This window comes from Tamandua tetradactyla, chromosome X, assembly GCF_023851605.1.
Source record: "Tamandua tetradactyla isolate mTamTet1 chromosome X, mTamTet1.pri, whole genome shotgun sequence".
NCBI classification, from domain to species: Eukaryota; Metazoa; Chordata; class Mammalia; order Pilosa; family Myrmecophagidae; genus Tamandua; species Tamandua tetradactyla.
In genome coordinates this window covers 106,978,692-107,002,450 of record NC_135353.1, presented here as the reverse complement: position 1 = coordinate 107,002,450, position 23,759 = coordinate 106,978,692, and the positions used below count along the sequence as shown (strand labels likewise).

The 23,759-nt window shown below is 35.8% G+C and overlaps 1 protein-coding gene across 1 annotated transcript in view; it reads right to left on the bottom strand.

Annotated features, from left to right (window-relative positions):
* Positions 1-22,862, bottom strand: part of LOC143670336 (heat shock factor protein 3-like) — a 64,033-nt gene extending 41,171 nt beyond the window's left edge. The window contains exon 1 of the mRNA XM_077145065.1: positions 22,621-22,862. Within this exon, the coding sequence (XP_077001180.1) occupies positions 22,621-22,719 (99 nt within the window). The 5' untranslated portion in view covers positions 22,720-22,862. The remainder of the gene's footprint in view (positions 1-22,620) is intronic.
* Between the last annotated feature and the right edge of the window lie 897 nt (positions 22,863-23,759).

The following is a 23,759-nucleotide window of genomic DNA, read 5'->3' as shown; positions in this document are numbered from 1 at the left end:
AAAGATTATAAAATTTAACATTTATAAATAGTAAATACATACCTACAAAAGATGATATACTGTAAAATATTAGCAGTGGTTATCAATGGGTAGTAAGATAATTAATTTTTTGCTATTTGTATTTTCTACAACAAATGTATATCACTCTGATAAAAATATTCTTAAAAACAGGCAAAGGTGGTAATATGCATATATATACACATACATACATACATTGCTCACTCTCTTAAATTATAAATTTAATATTTTTAATAAACATTATAACAAAGTAAACTAACTTCAATATCACATTGCTCAACTTCTCTTGTTCACTCAGATTAAGACTCAGGGAAAAAACTGCTTATATATCATTTCCCGAGATTACCTAACAGCTGGATAGTTCAATTCTCTTGAGATGGATGGCTCATTCCTCAAAAGAGATCAAAAGACACACCCAGGAATTTTAATTCATTCTAGTCTAGTGTGTTCTCAGATTACTGCTACCCTTTTATGGAAGGGATATGTGTATGTGTGAAGGTGGGGGTGTGGATGGATGGGTAGGGGTTGTCTTTAATTGTTTTTGTCTCTCAAACCCTTGGAATTATTTATAATCCAAATTAAATTAGAATTCTGAGAATACATCTGTTTGGATAAATTCCCAGAATCTACCTCAGTTCAGATGTTTTCTGGAATTCTCTGGTTTTCAGGGATGAGACAGAAATATCAGGGAAAAACTGCACAAGTTTATATTAGTTTCTCCCTTTCCTTGATCAAGCTTTGGTCAAGAGACAAACAAATGATAACTTAATTAAAATTAGTCAGGAAGGGATTAGAGAAAATTATCTGTAAACAGGTTAAAATAGTGATTGAACAATTAATGGATTGATATTAATATATAATCAAAGTGAAAACAAAATATGACAATATACTCTAATTTAACTGCACTGTCTCTTCTGGTCATGTCTCACATTATAAAAAGTTAAACAGTATATACTGAGAAAAGAAACTTATGAAAAAGTTGAGTTACCTTCTATTTCTATTTTTTTTGAGTGTTTCTATCATGAAAGGGTATTGGATTCTGTCAAAATACTTTTCTGCATCAATTGATACAACTATTTTTTCTTGCACTTAGGCAAGAAAAAAATAAAAAGCATCCAAATTGGAAAGGAAGATGTAAAGCTATCTCTATTTGCAGATGGCATGATTTTCTAATTAGGAAATCCCAAAGAATCCACTAGGAAATTACTAGAGCTAATAAAAGAATTCAGCGAAGTTTCAGGCCAACAAGATAAACAGAAAAAAAATCATTTGTGCTTCTGTACATCAGCAAAGAATATTATGAAATGGAAATGCTTAAAAATCAGTTCACAATATCTCCTAAAAGAATAAATTACCACTCAGAGCCTTACAATATAGAATAAAGGGACCTAGAGATACATAGAAGCTAGAGATCGGTGAACAGTTAGCTAATGAGGTTTAACTTAAATGTAAGGGAATGGATAGACATGAAGGCAGTTTATTTAGTAGGTCTATAAGTAATATTGTGATATTGAAGGTGAACAAGATTGAAAGGGGTTGTACAGAGCCATGTATTCCACCGATTAACACTACAAAATATAAGTTTTTGCATGAACTACTTCAAAGGTATGAATCTTGTACAAAGAGTAAGTAATAAAGAGGTGGAGGGGTAAAACTACTATTAAATGCTAAGGTCTATGTTTAACAGTAAGACATCAACAGTACCATAACAACACCAGGATTAAACAATTGGGGGAGTGGACAAGAGTTAAGGAGAGGTTTGGATTTTCTATTTGGCGAAGGTACGTATGTTTATCATTTATTTTTCTCTTGGGAGCAATGAAAATTGTCTAAAACTGAGAGTGCTGATGATTTTACAACCAAGTGAGGATTATATAAAACATGGATTATTGACTTTGGACATTATACATGATGCCCAATGGATAGAGGGGGCTGAAGGATACATTGAGAAGTAGAAAGGTGAATTATGGTGGATACATACGATCGAATATTGTGTAGCTACAGAAAGGAACGAAGTCGTGAGGCATGTAATTAGGTGAATGAACTTAGGGGATATTATGTGGTACAAAATAAGCCAGAAACTAAATACCTAATATTGTATGGTCTCTTTAGAAAATACTTATAAAAAAATTGGGACCTAGATTGTAAGCTATTATAGCAGTTATATTTAGTCCAGAGATGTAATAGTTACTGCTAGATTCTGAGATGCTGTGCTATATATGTACAACCTAGTATTAACTTGGAACTTTAGGTATCTGTGTAACACCTAAGAATAGGAGTTCTGCAGCTCTGAAAGCCAGCGTTGCTACGTGCAACAACTGTTAAAAAAAACAAAAGAGTTCAGGCTTCAATTATAGGTAAAAACGAAACCAATCGGGTCAAGACTAAAGTAAATCAGAATACAGGGGTAAGAAGGACATTAATTTTTAGAACTTCACCTACTGTATGAGTTCAATGGAAGAGAGGTTTATTTTGCCAAAAACCTAATATTCTGTAGCACATAATCTAACCCAACTTGTCTGGATAGCTCATTAAACGACCCGAACACATGGAGCCCACAATGGGAATGAGGACTTTTAATTCCGTATAGCTCAATCTAATACCCAGACACATCCCAGAGTATGTTGGACAGTGTTCTAGTTTGCTAGCTGCTGGAATGCAATACACCAGAGATGAATTGGCTTTTAATAAAACAGGATTTATTTTGTTAGTTCTTCAGAGGAAAGGAAGCTAACTTTCAACTGAGGTTCTTTCTTATATGAGAAGGCACAGGGTGATCTCTGCTGGCCTTCTCTCCAGGCTTCTGGGTTCCAACAACTTTCCCTGGGGTGATTTTTTTCTGCATCTCCAAAGGCCTGGGCTGAGCTGCAAGTGCTGAGATAAGGTATGCTGAGCTGCTTGGGCTGTGCTACATTGAGTTATCTCATTTAAGCACCAGCCAATTAAATTAAACATTATTCCTTACAGTAGGCATGCCTCTTAGCTGACTGCAGATAAAATGAGCAACAGATGAGGTTCACGTACCATTGGCTCATGTCCACAGCAACAGAACTAGGTACCTTCACCTGGCCAAGTTGACAACTCAATCTAACCAGCACAGGCAGATAATTGGCAAAGTCTCTTGAGGGTTGGGAGAAAAAATATGGAACTATTAAGCTTTACCCTGCGGAAAACCCCTGATACTGCCTCAAACATTAGGGACTCTTAAGTCAATAGGCCAAGTCCTTGATTTTAAGGTTTGCTCTTGTGATGCTTATTTATGTGGCAGAGAAGCTAAGCGTACCTATAGTTATGCCTAACTTTTGGAGGACCTCTTCTGTTGCTCAGATGTGGCTTCTCTCTTTCTAAGAGGTCTCTCTCTTTCTAAGTCCAACTCTGATAGTAAAATTATTACACTCCTCCCTATGTGGGACATGACATCCAGGATTGAAAGTCTCCCTGGAAATGCAAGGTGTGAATCCCGGGGATGAAGCTGGCCCTTGTATTTCAAAACTTGGGATCAACAATGTCTTCCTGACCAAAAGGGGGAAAAGAAATGTAACAAAATAAGGTATCAGTGGTTGAGAGCGTTCAAATAGAGTTGAGAGACTATTCTGGAGGCTACTCTTATGCAAGCAGCAGCTATATACATTGCTATTTACCATGGTTTGCCACCCCTCAACCCCAACCAAAAGCATTCTTGTCAACCTCAAAGAACACCTAGGGCTCTATTTGAGATTTGACAAAAGTTTCATGCACTATGATTACTTTCCAGAAACCTACAACCTCCAGATGGGTTCCCAGGACAGATAAGTCCTGAAACTCAGAGTGGCCAGCCTCTCCAAGAAATCAACTAGTTCTGTGCCCCTTTCCCATATTATCAACACCCCTTTAAAAGTTAAAATGGGCAAAGCCCACATACCCCTAAAGGTTAGGAGAAGGAGCAAAGAAGAAGGAGTTATAACAGAGAAAATAGGATTTAACAAATGAGTACAACTGCTGAATTAATTGATATTTCTTTTAGTCGCCAGTGTCTTGGAGCAGCTAGAAGGATAAATAGAAAATTGTGGAACGGTAATCCATAGCAAACTCTGAAAATCTGTTCTATAACTATTTGTCACAATGCACTTTGAGATTTATTGCTTTTTAGTATATGTTGTATTTTAAAATAAGAATTGTTAAAAAAAAAGAATATAACATCTTGGAGTAAATTTAACCAAGGACAGGAATTGCTTGTACACTGAAAATTACAAAACATTGCCTAATGAAATTAAAGAAAACCTAATAAATGGCAAGGCATCTCATGTTAATGGATAAGAAGACTTAGTACTATTAAGATGGCAATACTATTCAAATCTATCTGCTAACTCAATGCAATTCTATCAAAATCCCAGAAGCCTTTTATGCAGAAATGGAAAAGTTGATCCTCAAATTCATATGGAATTACACGGGACTAAAAATAGCCTAATCAAAATGCAAAAGAAGAAAGCTGGAGGTCTCACACTTGCTGATTTCAAAACTTACTAACAGGCCACAATAATCAAAGCAGTTTGATACTGGCATAAAGATAGACATATAGATGAATGGAACAGAATTGAGATTTCAGAAGTAAAATCCATACATCTATGGCCAACTGATTTTTTATTTGGCCAACTGATTTTTGACAAGGGTACCAAGTACATTAATTAGGGAAAGAATGGTCTCTTCAAAAAATGACGTTGGGAAAATTGAGTATCCACTTGGAAAGAAATTATATGAGGTATAATTAAATTATACCTCTATCTCACATCATATACAAAAATGAACTCAAAATGGATTGAGGACCTAAACATAAGAATTAAAACCATAAAACTCTTACCAGAAAACATAGGGGGAACCTTCATAACCTTGGATTTGGTAGTGATTTCTTAGATATGTACTAAAAAAAGAACAACGAAAGAAATAGAAGATAAAATGGACTTTATCAAAATATAAAACTTGCATGTCCAAAGACATACCATCTACAGAATGGGAGAAAATAACTGCTAACCATATGACTGATAAGGGTTTATTCAGAGTATATAAAGAACTGCTACAAATCAACAAGAAAAAGGCAAAAATCAAACTCAATTAAAAAATTGGGAAAAGTAATTGAATGGATATTTCTCTAAAGAAGATATACAAATGACCCAATAAGCACGAGAAAAGATATTCAACATCATCTGCCATTAGGGGAATGCAAATCAAAACCCTAATGAGATACCACTTCATACCCACTAGAATGACTATTTAAAAAACCCCACAAAATAACATGTGTTAGTGAGGTTATGGAGATATTGGAACCCTCATATATTGCTGATGGGAATGAAAACTGGTGCAGACACTGTCAATTCTTGTCATTTCTTCAAAAAGCTGAACACAGAATTAGCATATGACCCAGCAATCCAACTTCTTGGTATATACCCCCAAAAACTGAAAGTAGGAACTTGAACATTATTTTATAACGACATCATTCACAATTGCCAAAAGGTGGAAATAATCTGTCTCCTTCAACAGATGAACAAATAAACAACATGTGGTATATACACACAATGGAATATTATTCAGTCATCAAAAGGAATCAAGTTCTGATACACGTGACAACATAGATGAACCTTAAAGACATTATGCTGAATGAAATCAACCAGATACAAAAAACAAACACATTATCTTTCTTATATGAAATACTTATAATACGCAGATTTCATAGAGACAGATAGTAGATTACAGGTTACCAGGGGCCATGGTGGGGGGAGGAAAGGGAGATTTATTGTTTACTGTATGCATAATTTTATGAGGTGAAAAAGTTGGGGTAATGGATGTTGTTGATGGTAGCACAACACTGTGACACTAATAAATACCTCTGAATTTTACGATTTAAAGTGTTTAAAATAGGATGTTTTGAGTTGTACATCTGGTATTATGATTAAAATTTTTTAAAAGATGAATTAGCAGGTGATTATTCATATCAAAAAAGGAATGATAATTTACGTTTCTTTTAAAGGGTGCATTTTCCTTCATGTATTTAAAATATTATTAGTATGAAAAAACCTTAGATGTCCAACAGATAGGGGGAAGATTATATCATTATGGCATATTCATATGATGGAATATTATGTAACCATTAAAGATGTTTTAGAAAATAATAATGTCATGGGAAATGCTCACAATACGATACTCTTAAAATATACAAAATTATATGTTTCATATATTCTTTTAAATGTTTTCTTTCTCAAAATGAAATTTGTTTTTATTTTGATTATAAAAATGACACATTCTCATTGTAGAAAAATAAACAGTACAGAAAATTTAAAAAATTAAAATTACCCCCAAATCCTACTATTCAGTGATAGCCATTAGGTATTTTTAAGAACTCCATTCCAAGATATGTCTACATACACATTAAAATATTTTTCTATAGATGCTACATATAAAAATAAGATTTTTGAAATATGAAATGTATAAAGGAAATCAAAGAATCAAAGTATTCCACCTCCCAGAGATGACCACTTTTTCACATTTTTGGATATTTCCCTAATATCTACCTATATTACTTTATAATAATAAGCATGTATTATATTTAGAATTTTAAAATGTTACTTGACAGCTAACTCTCTTCCTCTCACACAAACACACACACACACAAACAAACACACTTTCTAGGAAATCAACCTGTATGAGTATAGCTCTGTACCAACAAATTATTTAAAAATGCCTTATTACTTTACATTGCGGTTTTTTTTTGGGGGGGGGGGTGCATTGTCCAGAAATCAAACCCAGGTCTCCTGCATGAAAGGCGGGCATTCTAACCACTGAACTACCCGTGCATCCTTTACCTTACGTTACATTTTGTAAACCACATCTTCCCTAGTCAGGTCCAGTCAGAGAGACAAACTACTGCTGACAAAGTTGCAAAGGAAAGGCTGGCTTTGAATTTGTCTTGAGTTAGCTTGAGAAGAAAATCTGTCTGTAGGATAAGTATGCATATATCCCTAATGGCAATTCATTTTTTATAAACAGGAATGTTACTTCTAAATCACAGCTGGTCATTATGCAAATCAGCACAACTTTTCTAGAAAGTCATTTGGTGATAAGGATTATCTTGAAAATGGTTTTATCTTTTGATCTACTAATTCTCATTACAGGAATCTATTCCAAAGAAGCAGAAGCTATGACAAATATTTACGTACAAATTAATTCATCATGTCGGGGAATTATTTTTAATAGCAGATAATTAAAAACCACCTAAATACCTAAAGTAAAATGGTTAAATAAATTTTGGTACATCCAGATGGATTATTATGCAGCCATTAAAATAATATTTAAAAATATTTAATACTATGAGGAAATGCTCACAATATAAAACTATTGAAGAAAGTAAGGTACAAAATCCCATATAGAGTATGATCCCAATTTGGTAAATAAATATGTATCTATAAATATACAATAATACACACTCCAACACACATAAAAGCACACAATAACACAAGCATAAATACATGCATAAATATATACACAGATAAATGTGTGTCTATAAATACATATATCAATACGGAAAAGAATGTGTGAAATTGAGGTTGTCTTTGAGTGGTGTAATTATAAATGTTATTTATTTTCTCTTTCTATACTTTCCTGTAATTTTCAAACTTGTTCATTTTTTTATATATATCATTTGTATATAAGAACATAGTTGTGCAAGCTTCAGTATTCTCATATGGTATCTCAAGGAGCAACGATATGTAAGGTGATGTGAGTTTTGGTGAACGTACCTAAAGGTTGACAGGTTTTTTTTTGTATTCTGTATGGTGAGGGTTACATTTCATTCTTTTTCCATGTGAGTATCCCGTTACTGAAGCACCATTTGTGGCATTTTGTTTGTTTGCTTGTTTTGTTGTTTGTTTTGGGGAAGTGCATGGGCTGGAAATAGAACTCAGGTCTCCTGCATGGCAGGGAGAATTCTACCACTGAACTGTCCTTGCACCCTACCCCCACCCCCCAAGGTTGGCAATTTTTAACTACCATAATAAATTGTTTACTAGAAAAGCCCAAGGTCAGAAGTAATATTGTCTAACTAATAACTAATAGCTATCTAACTAATAGCTTCTAACTAACAGCTCCTAACTCAGAAAGGTGCAAGGTGGCACACTTTCCCACCCCACTCCACAAGACTTCTAAAAAAAAAAACTTCTAAAAATGCTCTAGGTTTTTGAGGACATAATGCTGAATGAAATAAACCAGACACAAAAGGACAAGTATTGTATGATTTCACTAATATGAAATAACTAGAACACGTAAACTCAGAGTCTTAAAATATAGTATACAGGGTACCTAGAGACAGAAGCTAGAGAAGGGGGAGCGGTTACCTAGTATGTACAGAATTGTTACTGAGGTTGAACTTAAATGTTTAGGGATGGATAGAGGTGATGGTAGCTTGTTATTGGGATTATAAGTAATAGTGCTGTATTTTAGGTGAATTTGATTGAAAATAGTTGTTTAATTTCATGTATGTCATCAGTTTACACTACAAATATAATAAGTTCTTGCTTGAGCTACTATAAAAGTAGGCCACTTGTACAACAAGTGAATAATAGAGTGATATATGGGAGAATATCATCTATTCCAAGCTATGGACTATATTTAACAGTAATATCTTGATATTCTTTCATCAACAGCAACAGGTGTACCACACCAATACTAGGAGTCAATAATAGAGGGGGATAAGGGATACGGGGCGTTTTGGGTTTTCCTTTTTGTGTTTATTTTTCTCTTTGAGCAATGAAAATAGTCTAAAATTGACTGTGATGATGATAGCCCAACTAAGTGATGATACTCTGAGACACTGATTGTATACATTGGATGGAATATATGGTATGTGAATATAGCTCAATACTATCTGCAGATTAAAAATATGCTCTAGGCTCTCTTTCATTTCGACTGTAGCAATAGACCTATACAAATTCAAATCAATTACTCAGATGCAGAACCTGCTTAAAACACATCAAAATGAAAACAACTTTTGTTTTCTCCTGGGGCTAGGATAAAATGATAATAAATAAATAAAGAGGATTATGCTTAGCACTATGTCAGAGATCAATAATCCCTCCTCACCCGTGGGATACCCAAGTCCTATTTGAAAAGAGAAAAAAATAGAAATAAAAGCACTAAGTAATGTGTAAAGAAAACTCTTCTTAAATTCACCTTTAGTTTGATTTAAGGTAACAATAGTTGCCTTCTGGGTTTATCCTATAGATAAACTCAAAAAAATTCCAACTAATTTCATTAATACTTTATTATATCTTTCAACCACTTAGTTTGAAGTGTAAAGCTAGGGGTATGTGTGTGATGGAGAAAAGAGGGTCCAAAAGTTAGTTTCTGTCCCCAAAGAGCTTTTAGTATTACAGGAGGCATAAAAAACAATTCATAAATAATGATAATGGGCAGGTGAATAAAATCAGTGAGATACAGAGTAAGTAATCGGAATTACTAAAGGAAAAAGAAATCTATCTAAATTTGGCAATCAGATATTTTTACCCCGAGGAAATGGGCTTTGAGGAAATTTAAATATTGGTTAGGACTTCAACATTGAAAGTATTTTTAAAGAGCAACAAGTAATCTAACTTGATTGGAACATAATCAAGATAATATGACAATAATGCAGAGGGCTCTGTATGTCAGGGTGAGAAAATTTCAAGTAGATAAACAACTGAACCGAAATTACACAATGTTAGAACTACAAGTCAAAGAGATCATTCAGTAAATGAGCTTATTTTACATTTGGAAAAACTGAGGATCAGACAAGGACAGAGACCTGCCCAGGATTACATGGCTCAGTGTGAAAACTAGGTCTTCTGACTCCTGATCTAATGCTCTTTCCATACCAACTTGACAATGAAAAGAAGACAGAAGCAAACACGTTCACTAATACAGGTGGATCACAATAAACAAACAAACAAACAAAAACTAAGTAAAGTCTTCAAAGATGATAAGGGAAATTGCAAACCAGCTCACATTGAATTTTTTTTTAAATCTTTATAAACATGTGAATAAGATTCAAGTGTTTGTTCCTCAAGTAGCTTACAAGTCTTATAAAGGAAAGCGAGCAACAATCAAAGAATGAAATAAGATAATGCTAAGAAGCGCTAATCTGGTCATAATCTGTTTTCATTCTTGCATCCTTTATTTCCACAAAGCAGAACCACTGCTCCTTTGCTCAAAACGCTCTAATTGTCTCCCATCTCAGTCAGAATAAGACTCTCCTTACTATTATCTATAAGATCATACATGATCTAGCCCCTGCTTATTTCTACCATTTTATAAAAAAATTTATTGACAAAACATAACATAGAAACACGAACATTCTTAACATATGAACATTCCATTCTTGGAACATAATCTATGACTCACAATATCATCACATAGTTATATATCACCACCATGATCATTTCTTAGAACATTTGCATCACTCCAGAAAAATAAATAAAACAAAAAAAGGAAAAACTCATATATACCATACTCCTTACCCCTTCCTCTCATTGACCACTAGTATTTACATCTACTCCAAATATTTTAACTTTTGTTCCCCCCTTTTTTTTCTGTACCCCTTACCACTTTCTTTCATTGATCACTAGTATTTCGATCTACTCATACAAATTCATTGGGTTTTTGATAGAAATAGAGTGTCAGTGGCTGAGAGATTTCTCTCAGCCACTGACACTTTATTTTGTCTCATTTCTCTCTTCCTTCTTTCAGTTGAGGTTTTCTCAATCCCTTAATTACTTGCCTTGTAATCCTGGGCAAGTCTCTGCCCTTGTCTGATCCTCAGTTTCTCCAAATGTAAAATAAGCTCATTTACTGGATGATGTCTTTGACTTCTAGTTCTAGCATTGTGTAATTTCTGTTCAATTGTTTATGGATATATATGGTAAGAGTGTTTGTATGTTGGTATGTTTAATAAATAAAATAAAAAATTGAATTAAATTAAAATAAAGATAATAAAATTAAAATTTTATTTTAACATTTGTTCCCCCCATTATTTATTTATTTTTAATCCATATATTTTACTCATCTGGCCATACCGTAGATAAAAGAAGCATCAGGGGTGGGCCATGGTGGCTCAACAGGCAGAGTTCTTGCCTATAATGCTGGAGACCCGGGTTCGAGTCCCGGTGCCTGCCCATGCAAAAAAAAAAAAGAAAAATTCCAATTCTCACATGCAGTGGGGACAACCAAAGCAATAGGCTGAACCCGCAATCCTGGAGTTTGTTCATATGAAACTTAACCCCGCAAAGGACAGGATAAGCTACTTAAAATTAGGCCTAAGAGTCACCCCCAATAGAACCTCTTTTGTTGCTCAGATGCGGCCTCTCTCTCTCTCAGTCAACACAAATAAACTCACTTCTCTCCCCCTCTCTACATGGGACATGACTTCCTGGCAACGTGGGACAGAAATCCTAGAATGAGCTGGGACTAAGCATCAACGAGTTGAGAAAACCTTGACCGAAAGGGGGAAGAGCGACATGAGACAAAATAAAGTGTCAATGGCTGAGAGATTCCAAACAGAGTCAAGAGGTTATCCTAGAGATTATTCTTATGCATAATATAGATATCACCTTTTTAGTTAAGGTGCAATGGAGAGGCTGGAGGGAACTGCCTGAAAATGTAGAGCTGTGTTCCAGAAGTCATGTTTCTTGAAGATGATTGTACAGTAATATAGCTTTCACAATGTGACTGTGAAAACCCTGTGTCTGATGCTCCTTTTATTTACTTTATCGACAGACGAGTAAAACATATGGATTAAAAATAAATAAATAATGGGGGAAAATGTTAAAATAAATTCAGTAGATTGAAATGCTAGTGATCAATGAAAGGGAAGGGTAAGGGGTATGGTATGTATGAAATTTTTTTCTGTTTTCTTTTTATTCACTTTTCTGAATTGATGCAAATATTCTAAGAGATGATCATGATGAATATACAACTATGTGATGATATTGTGAGTTATTAATTATATATCAAGAATAGATACATATGGTAAGAATGTTTGTGTTTGTATGTTAGTATATTTAATAAAATAAAAAATTGAATTAAATTAAAAAAGGAGCATCAGACACAAGGTTTTCACAATCACACAGTCACTTTGTGAAAGCTATGTCATTATACAATCATCTTCAAGAAAAATGGCTGCTGGAACACAGCTCTACAGTTTCAGACACTTGCCTCTAGCCACTCAAATACACCATAAACTAAAAGGGGATATCTATATAATGCATACGAATAACCTCCAGGATAACTTCTCGACTCTGTTTGAAATGTCTCAGCCACTGACACTTTATTTTGTCTGATTTCTCTCTTCCTTCTTTCAGTTGAGGTTTTCTCAATCCCTTCATGCTAAGTCCCAGCTCATTCCAGGATTTCTGTCCCACACTACCAGGGAGGTTTACACCCCTGGGAATCATGTCCCATGTAGAGAGGGGGAGGGCTGTGAGTTTGTTTGCTGTGCTGGTTGAGAGAGATAGGCCACACCTGAGCAATAAAAGAAGTTCTCTGGGGGTGACTCTTAGGCCTAATTTTAAATAGGCTTAGCCTATCCTTCGTGGGGATAAGTTCCATAGGAACAAACCCCAAGATTGACGGCTCATTCTATTGATATGGTTGTTCCCACTGTTTGCGAGAATATCAGGAATTCTCCAAATGGGGAAGTTGAATTTTCCCCCTTTCTCGCCATTCCTCCGAGGGAACTTTGCAAATACTTCTTTATTCACTCTTCAAATCACTCTGGGATTTATCAGGTCATCACACTGGAAAAACCTACAAAATATCATACCGTATTCAAGGTTCCATGTACTTATGGTATTCAATTAACCTGTCCATATAAGTTATATTTGGAAATGTGCTAGTCAAAATACAAATTTTGTACCAATTAAAACTTTTCCTTTAGTCTCACACAGAAATTGAAGTTTTAAAATATGAATGACCATCTATTTTCAACACCCTGCAATACTGACATTCTTTTTTTCTTCCTCACACAAAAACATTTTTTAATTTGTACATTTAGTCACTAATATTGTACACTCTAGGCATTCCTAGATTATGCAATCTCAGTCTTTATTGCCTATCTTTCCTTCTGGTTTCATAGTGCCCCAGCCCTCTTCCCTCTATCCTTCTCACATTCAGCTTCATTCAGTGTACTTACATTATTGTGCTACAATCAGGTAGTATTGTGCTATCCATTTGTGAATTTTTACAATCAGTCCTGTTGCACAACCTGTATCCCTTCAGCTCCACTTACCCAATATCTACCCCATTTCTATCTTTTGATGACCTCTATTCTTAACTGAAATTCTCCAAGTTCACTCATTATTGTTAGTTCATATCAGTGAGACCATACAGTATTTGTCCTTTTGTTTCTGGCTAATCTCACTCAGCATAATGTCCTCAAGGTCCATCCATGTTCTTACACGCTTCATGACTTTATTCTGTCTTACAGCTGCTTAATATTGCATCATATGTATATACCACAGCTTGTTTACCGCTCATCTGTTGATGGACATTTGGGCTGTTTCCATCTCTTGGCAATTGTAAATAATGCTTATTTCTGCAAATTTAAACCACAGGAAAATATTATCTATCAAGCATAAATGAAATAAAAATAAAAATAAAATTAAAATATCCTCCTTTGACTCATGTCCTTAACCAGTTTCTTTCCCCTCAAAATTATTTCCAATATGTTAACTCTATTCCTCGCACATTCTTTCCTTAATCTACCCCCTTCAGGATTTTGACTCACTGAAATTGCTGCCACCTTAATCTAAGTCACTCTCATGTCTTATTTGGATTGTGGCAATATTTGATTAATTAACGCTATTTGCTTCCATTTTTTGTCCATTCCTCACCTTTCTCTATACATCAGTTCAGAGTGAATTTTTAGAAAGATAAAACAGATCCTACCACATTCTTGCTTGAAACTTCTTAATGGCATTCTGTTGCATATATAATAATTGATAAAGGATGTGTTATTGTAGAAGTTGATGGCCAAATTAAAACTTTTCTTTTCATTTATACTCTTACCACTCACAATGCTTTCAGGTTCATTATCTTATTTGATCCTAGGAATAGGTAGCTAGTGTTAGTCACATCATTTACTGAGGATCTATTTGTGCCAAGAACTCTGCTAAATACTTTACAAACCTTGTGACATTTAATCCTCACAAGAACTCTACGCATTTTAATTTTACAGATCAGTGTAACTGAGGCTTAGAGGAAAAAGCAATTTAGCCAAGGCTAAGCACAGCTAGCCAATGTCAGAGCTGGGGCATTAATTCATTTGCTTTGTTCTCATAAAAGTTTGTATACATCTCAATTAAAGCACTAATTACATAACAGGAGTTTCTCTTTTACATACTACATTTGCATTCCTGAAAAGCCTCACATTCTGCGTTAATGCACACTAAAGTAATAAACTTATGGGAAATTTAAGGGTAGGCAAAGACCACTCAAAAATCTGTGGAAAAAACAATGTATGGAACAGCGTACTCAGAACACCAAGAAAAAACAATTAACAAACCCAATAAAATTACTAACCAGTTAAATCTCTATCAGCATTTTCCTCTAGCATCTCAGTCAAACACTTGTAACCTTAGGCTGGGGAGAACTCTTACTACTTTGAGATTTAGGTCTTGGAAAGCATCCCGTCTATGGAAAACACTTCCATTAAAATTAAAAATCTGATGCAGAGAAGTTTTTATATCTTGACTGGGGTAGTGGTTACATTGGTATATTCATTTGTCAAAGCAACTGAACTGCACACTTATAATAGGTATATTTTACTGTAAAAATTATACCCTTAATAAGGTTGATTTTTTTAAAGTTAAAAAAGAAAAGATCCAGACAGAATTCTCCTAATATGAGGAGGGAGAGAGACCAAACCCATTTCAACATTATGGAAGTGCTGTCAGAGAAAAAAAGGAAAATGGAGGAGGGCAAGGAGATATATATAAAATTAGAATGAAAGAGTTTCTACCAACTTTTCCAGCCTCATCTTCTTTCATTCTCTTCTCATTTACCAACCTTTTCTTTCCTTGAACATACCAAGCAAACTTTCTCCTATTCCATACGTTACACAATTTTTTTCTTCAGCCTGGAATGCGCACCTGTCCAATATTCATCTGAATAACTCATCTAATCAGGTCTATCTGACACAATTTCTCATTGTACCTTTCACTTTTCCTTCTTAGCACTTATCAGAGTTTATAATCATATATTTATTTGTGTGATTATTTCATTTATGATTGTTTTTCTCAAAAGATTGTCATTCAATGAAACCAGGAACTATGTTTCTTTTGTTATCTACTGTTTCTACCACACTTGGCATTTTCCTCAACACATATAGAAGAAATTAAATAAATATATGTTTAATGAAAGAATACAGACCAGATTTTGAACGCTGAACCTATTTTTAACTTCTTTTTAAGCCTCAATTTCATATAAAATGAGTATAAAAATATCATCAATCCAAGTGTTGAATCTGGGTGATGGTATATGGATGTTCATTACAAAGTTCTATTTTTGTGTGTCTGAAATTTTTCATTAAAATATGCTAGCAACCTCACAAAATATGATCTAATGTGAGCCATCTTCATTAAGCAATTGTTTTAATATGAGGGAAATGTTTTTGCATTTAGACTATACAGATAGTTTAACATTGTAGAAAAAATATGTGACTATTTTCACCCTGGTTTCCCATATTTGGCTGAGAGCTTCTAGAGGGTAATCTCTTGCTTATGTGTCCATGTCCTAGGTTAGTTCTTTATACATAACTGGCACTCAACAAACATCTGTTGAAAGAAGCGCTTTGTTACAGATACCAGGGCTAGTAATTGGAAGAATGAGACCCATATTTTCTGACTCCTGATTCAGTGATCTTTTATTATATCAGTGTCTTTTGGGATTGGTAGAGTGAATGGTGCAATGAAAAACAATAGCTTGATTTTGTACTGGCCATACAGAACCATACTATTTCTTTTCTTCAAAAATGCCTTTTAATCTACAGATTATGCAAAGAAGCCACCCTAATTTTGTTGCAAAATAATGGCCTAGACATCTCACCCACTCATGGTGCTGAAAACCTGCAGGTTTACTTGCTCTAGAGCTTGTGACCACAGGGTGACTGAAATTAACATGTGGTTTTTCCTTTGCAGACAATTCTTTTCATTTTTCAGATTATAATTTAGAAGGTAGAGTAGAGTTCATAATATATCATCATTTAGGAACCTACAATATTTTATCCTTAGAGAACAAATTCTGTTTTCATGTTCACTGTCAGCACATAAAAGTTTTGAGTATCGACTCTCTTATAGAATTATTCAATTTTACTTCATTGGCACTACAGAAACTTCTCTCTTTGGGAATTCATCCACACTTTGTTTCACATGTAGAACTCCAAAATTTTTCTGTAAACTTTAATATGTTGCTTTTTCACACTGAAAAAATTTATAATTTTATAAATTATATAATTTATATATAATTATATAAGGTTATAAATTATAAAATTACATAAATTATAAAATTTATAACCTTAAAGAGTGAATGAATAAATTTTGTCTTACACATTTATTAGCTGTCACTATTCAATATAATATATTATATCTGTTTGGATGACTTAATATCACCAACAAAGAACGTACTTAGCTTGACCTCTCACATATTGTGATCCTAACTAAGTTTGAATTGAAATTTTAGCAGGGCAATAGTTCATTGATTGATTTGAATTGTAGCTTTCACAAGGATAACTCATACAATTAAATTTAATAAACTTTTAAAATTTGCCTTCAAAAAATGGCCTATAAACAGTTGTGTGCTAGTAAATGTTTAACAATAGATTGGGGGAGGGACGGGGGTGATTTGTGGCATTTGCTGATTTCCATTTATAAATTATGCCTACTATGGCCAATTTCACCCTGTGAAAGTGATGGTACTGAATGTGGAGCTAGGAGATGAGAACAACTGGCTCTCATGAGCCCTTCTGAGTGAAGACGCTCTTGCTGGCAAACCCCTGCCTATAGATCTTGACTGTTTCAACATGCCTATAGATTACACGTCATATTGGGTAAAAATCATGAAAAGCTTAAGAGCAACTTTTGTCTATTCTGTAAATGTGGTATAAGATTTCAGAAGATATTGTAAAACTGATTGTTTAAAGGCTTACTTAAACTTCAGTGGTTTAGGTCAACAATATAATTTCCTCAATTTTTTTTGTTTTTGTTTTGTTTTTCATATTTTATTGGTTAATAATATTAATCATAGTCCCTTTCAAAGAGCCTATGGGTGGCAGGGAGTGTTTGCAAAGTGAAAAAATGACATTAAGATGGAAATGGTTTAAACAGATAATGAAATCTGAAAGGAAATAATTAAAAAAAAAGTCACAGTAGCTCAGATTTTGCTAATGCTATTATTTAAAAATATAGGATTGTTTTGGGGACTTTACATTAGGCAGTAGAACTGATATATTGTACATAGCCCCCAGACATGAAAACATGTTGGGGCTAATATTCCAGTAACCACAGCAAGCACTTCTGTTTCTACAACCACTCATATACAACCCTGTTCACAAAACCACACAACTTCAGACTCCTCTTTTTGACTGTCCCAAAATAAGGTTAAAAAACGTACCCACTAATATGTCTCAATTCTTCACTTAGTTACGGATCTCATTTATTTCCATTTGGATTGATTCTTTAAGAATCCAGGATTATGTCTCATAGAAAGGCAATCGTTTATATCTAAAACTTGTTTTCACTTTTCAGTAACTATAAATGCTGGTCAACCAGCCTTTACTTAAGAGTATGCACATTTTTTAAACTTTTTTTATCATATAGTATAACATACATATAAAACAAAGAAATAAAAAAGCAATAATTTCCAAAGCACTCTTCAACAAGTGGTTACAGGACAGATCCCAGAGTTTGTCATGGGCTACCACACGGTCCTCTCATATTTTTCCTTCTAGCTGCTCCCGAATATAGGAGGCTAGAGGGCTTAAATATTCTCTTTATCATCACAATTGATTTTTTCCCTTCTTTTTTTGTGAAAAATAACATATATACAAAAAAGCTATAAATTTCAAAGCATTGCAGCACAATTTGTTGTAGAACACATTTCAGACTTTGACATGGGTTACAATTTCACGATTTCAGGTTTTTATTTCTACTGCTCTAAAATACTGGAGACTAAAGGAAATATCAGTTTAATGATTCAGCATTCATTCTCATTTGTTAAATCCTATCTTCTTTGTATAACTCCACTATCACCTTTGATCTTTCCATACCTCTCTTTAGGGTTGTTTAGGCTATGGAAATTCTAAATTTTTGATACTGGAAGGGTCTGTCACTACTATGGGGTAAGGAGATGGAACTATCTGATGTTCTTGAGAGGCTGGACTAGGTTTCAGGACTTATCTGGACCAGGGACCCATCTGGAGATTGTAGGTTTCTGGAAAGTTACTCTAGTGCCTGGAACCCTTGTGGAATCTTATATATTGCCCTGGCTGTTCTTTAGGATTGGCTGGAATGGTCCTGGTTGGGGGCTGGAAGGTTATGATACGTAGCAAGGTCTAACTGAATTGCAAATTGCATAAGCAAAACCTCCAGAGGAGCCTCTCGACTCTATTTGAAGTCTCTCTGCTAGTGATATTTTATTAATTACACTTCTTTTCTCCCTTTTGGCCAGGATGGAATTGCTGATCCCACAGTGTCAGGTGTGGGTTCATACTTGGGAGTTATTTTCCACGTCGCCAGGGAGACTTTCACCCCTGGATGTCATGTCCCACGTAGGGGGGAGGGCAATGATTTCACTTACAAAGTTGGGCTTAGAGAGACTGTGGCCACATTGGAGCAACAATAGAGGTCCTCCAGAAGTAACTCTAAGGCATGCCTATAGGTAGTCTAAGCTTCTTCACTACCTACATAAGCTTCACAATAGTAAGCCTCATGATTGAGGGCATGGCCTATTGATTTGGGTATCCCTAAAGTTTCACACAGTATCAGGGGATTCCTTGATGGTAAGGTCTAATAGTTCTTTCTCCCCTCTCTCAGGGGACTTTGCCAATATTTTTTGATTATCTAGTTAATGTACTCTAGGATGTATCCAGGCATTACAATAATTTATACAGTATTAAAGGACCTCTTTCTTATTCTGTACTCCCTGTATTTCAATTGTTCAAATGAGCTATATAAATAGGTTGAATTAGATTATGCACTACAGAAAATTCCAGTTCCACGTCAAATAAAACTTTCTTCCATTGGTCTCAAAGAGTATGTGTGGTTCTAAAATATAGACACTGCTTTCCTCGTCCCTATGTTCTGAATTACTTTAACCCCAACCTGTCTGGCTTCATTCTTATCTCTAAATATCAGGTTATATATATATGTAAAACAGCCTCTCAAAACCCAGAAATAATAATCACCACTCGGGACTTAATGTGTCTGCTCTAAAAGCTTACAATCTAGGCTCCTATTTTCTTATAAGCATTTTATAAAGGTGACCATACCATTCTTGTTCTTTTGTTTCTGGCTTATTTTGTCTCAACAAATGTCCCACATGTTCATTCACTTGGCTGCATGCCTCACGACTTTGTTCCTTTTTGTAGCAGCACAACCTTCATTCATAAGTATACACCATTGTTTGCCAATCTCCTCTCCGTCAGTGCATCCTTCAGCCACCTGCATTCATCAGGCATCATGAAGAAGACCCAAGGTCCACAGTCTATCAATATTCTCAATTTTAGATAATTTAATTGTTTCAAAGAGAAAGAATACCAATAAACACACCTTCACTGAATAGGAAATCTTAAACTCTTCTTAACTCTTGTCCCCCCCCCCCCATTATTTACCTCTGCTGTTGCTGTGGTAGCACTGATGGTTTCCTTCTGAATGTAGTTCAAAGCATGCAATAGCAGTTTTCCCCCTGTACCCTGGATTTAAACACTCTTTGTACAAGAATCATATCTTTGAAGTTATTCTTGTGAGAACTAATTCATATTTCTAGTGTGAATCAGTGGGACACACAGGTCTATACAACCCCTTTCAATCTTGTTTATCTCCAATATGGTAATATTAGTTCTAGACCCACTAGAGAATCACCTTCGCTCTTATCTATTCCCTTACACTGGACTTCAAGCTCAGTAGGTAATGGTTCACCCATCTCTAGCTTCTATGTATTCCTAAGTCCTCTATATTCTCTATTATAAGTCTCTGGTTATACTTATATGCTGGTTATAAAAGTGGACTCACACAGTATCTATCCTTTCGTGTCTGGCTAATTTCACTCAGTATTATGTCCTCAAGGCTCATCCATCTTGTTATGTGCTTCAGGACGTCATTTTGTCTTACTGCTGCATAATATTCCATCGCATGTATATACCACATTTTGTTGATCCACTTGTCTGTTGATGGGCATTTATTTGGTTTGTTTCCACCTTTTGGTGATTCTGAATAATGCTGCTGTAAACATAGGTGTGCAAATGTCTGTTGGTGGCATTGCTTTCAGCTCTTCGGTGTATACATACCAAGTAGTGCTATTGTTGGGTCATAGAAAGACTTATCTAGCTTCTCAGAGCCAAATGTAGGCAAATCCCTTTTTCTTTCAGGTTTCTTTTTAGGCCTGTTTTCTATCTTCAGTTACCAGAGGAGAACAGGCTCAGCATGATCTCCGCAATATCTGCCATTACATGGTGTAATTATATTTTCACTTTTCTTATTAAGAACTGTGTCCAAATTACAAAGGGCTTCTGGGTTTTTGGTGAAGCCAAGTCCTCCTCATTTAGTTCACATACTTCTATTTTCATCTGTGAATGTCTGGGTCATCTGCTTGTCAGGCACACCGACCAAGGGGCCTTGGTGGTCAAGGAGCTGCTGCGACCCACACAACTTGTAGCGGCGCCACGCGCGGTGCCAGGCCACGCCGGGTGTATGCAGCCGAGGAGGGCCAGCACCCTGCCCCCCCGTCCCCCAGCCACCCCAGCCGTGGGGGAGAGACGCCAAGCTGTAAAGTTTCAGGTGGGTAATGGCGGCTGGAGGGCGCTGCGGCGGCGGGTGGGAGCGCTCCTCAACATTTTATTATAAAAAATTTCAAATATACAGAAAAGACGCCTAGATTCTGCCACCTAGATACTACAATTAATTTTCACTTTTTCTTTATATCATATCTACCTACCCATTGATACACCTTATTTTTATTTTATTTTTTCATAGGCAGGCACTGGAAATGGAACCCGGGTCTCCAGCATGGCAGGCGAGAAGTATGCCACTAAGCCACTGTCGCAGGACAGTTTTTTTTCTCTTATTTTTGATGCGTTTTAAAGATGCATCCATGAGCACACTCCACCCTTAAACACTTCAGGATGCATGTCAATATTTTTGTTTAGTCTTTTTTTTTTTTTTTGGAGGGTTAAAATTTATATTCAGAAAAAAAGCATTCATTTTAAATATACCATTCAATCAGTTTTCATAAATGTATATACCTGTGCCCAAACAGGTATATAATATATATATAATATTAGCACTTTCCCAGAAAGTTTCCTTATTTCCCTTACTTGTCAAACCTGCTCTGTCCCCCCAAGAGGTATCCACTATCTCAGAAAGACTTATTTTCTCCCAATCCCGTGAACCCACTAATTTCTTTGTGTTAAATGTTACTCCAGGATTCTTTTATTTATAACAATACATATAAAATAGTTGTGGATTAAATGATAAAACATTCAGACTTTGCTTCAAAATAATCAGAGGTGGAGTGGGAAAGGTCTGATATAAGAGGAGCCATAAATCAACCATTGCCGTGGCTGCCTATCTGGGAGGTTCACTTTACCACAACAGATATATTTGCGTATATCTGAACTTTTTTCATAATAAATCCAAGAAAAAAAATTTACCTCAGTTTACATGGATATTTCACCAAGGCAGTGTTTACCAAGCTAGACAGTCGACTACGACCTGCTTTTTACATATCCTATGGGATTCCTCACCTCCATGGGGGTGATTAGAGACTCCTTACATTTCAGAATACAAGCATGCTATTTGAGCAAGGTGAGACTGTCTTAACTGGGTACTGTGCAAACCTTTGTAACTGCAGCCCACCCAGCTGGAAGTAGCTACTGTTTTCCATGAAGTATTAGGTCCACCACAAGAAGATTCTCCCAGGACCATGTGATAGGTTAGCCTTGGTATAAAATTGTGTTAAGAGCTACGAAGCCACCCAATTTAAGTACACGGCAGGAAATTTGAACTATTAAATTAAAAAATGAGTGTTTTATGCTCTAGTGAAGAGACAGGCGGGATATGTTTGAGGCACTTTCATGGTGAGGACTTCGTATCTTGGATGAGGTTGTCCTTTACCCACTAACCTGGTGCTTTGGGGTTCTGAGGAGAATATAAGGAGAAAAGGAGGCTAGATTTTGGAGTCCCAACGGTGAGACTTCCTGAACAGAACTTTGAGCTTGTGGGTCAAAGGGGGATGGGGACAAGCAAAGTTCCTCGTGCTCACTCGCTGACCCCTCCCAGAATCTCCCCACCTTAGTGGAAGGACTTTGTCCAAGACGGTATAGCCACCAACATTTACCTCGCTCCAGCCGATCACATCGTCTGTCATGGGGTCATTCACTAGCGTCCAAAGCTTGGTGAGAAATCTGGGAACAGCTGCATTCCAGGCTCCCTCCATGGCTCTGAGTGCTGGGACAAACGAAAGACAAAGGGAGTAACAACGCGGTTAAGGCCTAGACTGCCGCGATATCTGAAAGAACTAGATAGTCCAAAGCAAAGAGCAGCGTTCTCTGACTAAAAGCCAGTCACGCCCTTCACCACTTGGGGGTGGAGTCTGATTGCCCAAAGGGTGAGTCCCATTGGCTAGTGAAGCTGTCATGATTGTGACGCCCTACTGGCACGTGGCTGTTAGGGAATTTTGGGTAGAGTTAAAAAAAACAACTTTTAAAGTGACCGGGAAATTAACAATGAGGAAACGAGTACTGGGTGCGAGTTTTGTCCTTGTTTCTGTGTTGCTACCTGCTCCTGGATGCAGAAGTGAGTAGTTGCAACTACGGAGGCTTTTTGAAACCCTTCCATCTTCCCCAGTGGGGATCAGCAAATTGTGGGCATGGTGATGCATGGTTGGAGTCATAACCTTACACCCATTGCAGAAGGCTTAGCATTGTTTATGGCATGGTCATGATCTTGCATGCGTGGGACGTAGCATTGCACTAACTTGGCATTGTGTTAGCTTGACATTGCATTTAACTTGATATTGCACTTCATGGCATTGCAAGACATTACATCGCCGGACACGACTTAGGCCCTTTCTTTGGATAGATGGTGAGCATTTTTGCTGTGCATTTTTGGCGGGAAGGGAGAATCCTGGGTGTGGGGCATTATAAGGCCACCTCTTCCTTGAAGTCCTCCTGGATCCCCCTGAATTCAATTGAGTTCTGAAATTTCACTTTCTCTCTCTTATATGCTAACATTAATACTAATAGCAGTAATAAAGCTAGCAGTAAGGGTTATCTCACTTATAGTCTGCTTGGATTTTAGTAACTGGGCACACATTCATAGAATGTTAGAGGTGAAAGAGACCTTAAAGTCTTAATTTCTTGAGTTTTAAAGGGAAAATCACTGAGGCCCAGTGCTTATTTTTCCTAAACAAATTATGAATTTCATAAGGACAGGCAGCATACCTCATTTTTAAAAAAGTGTTTCTTCTTAAATGGA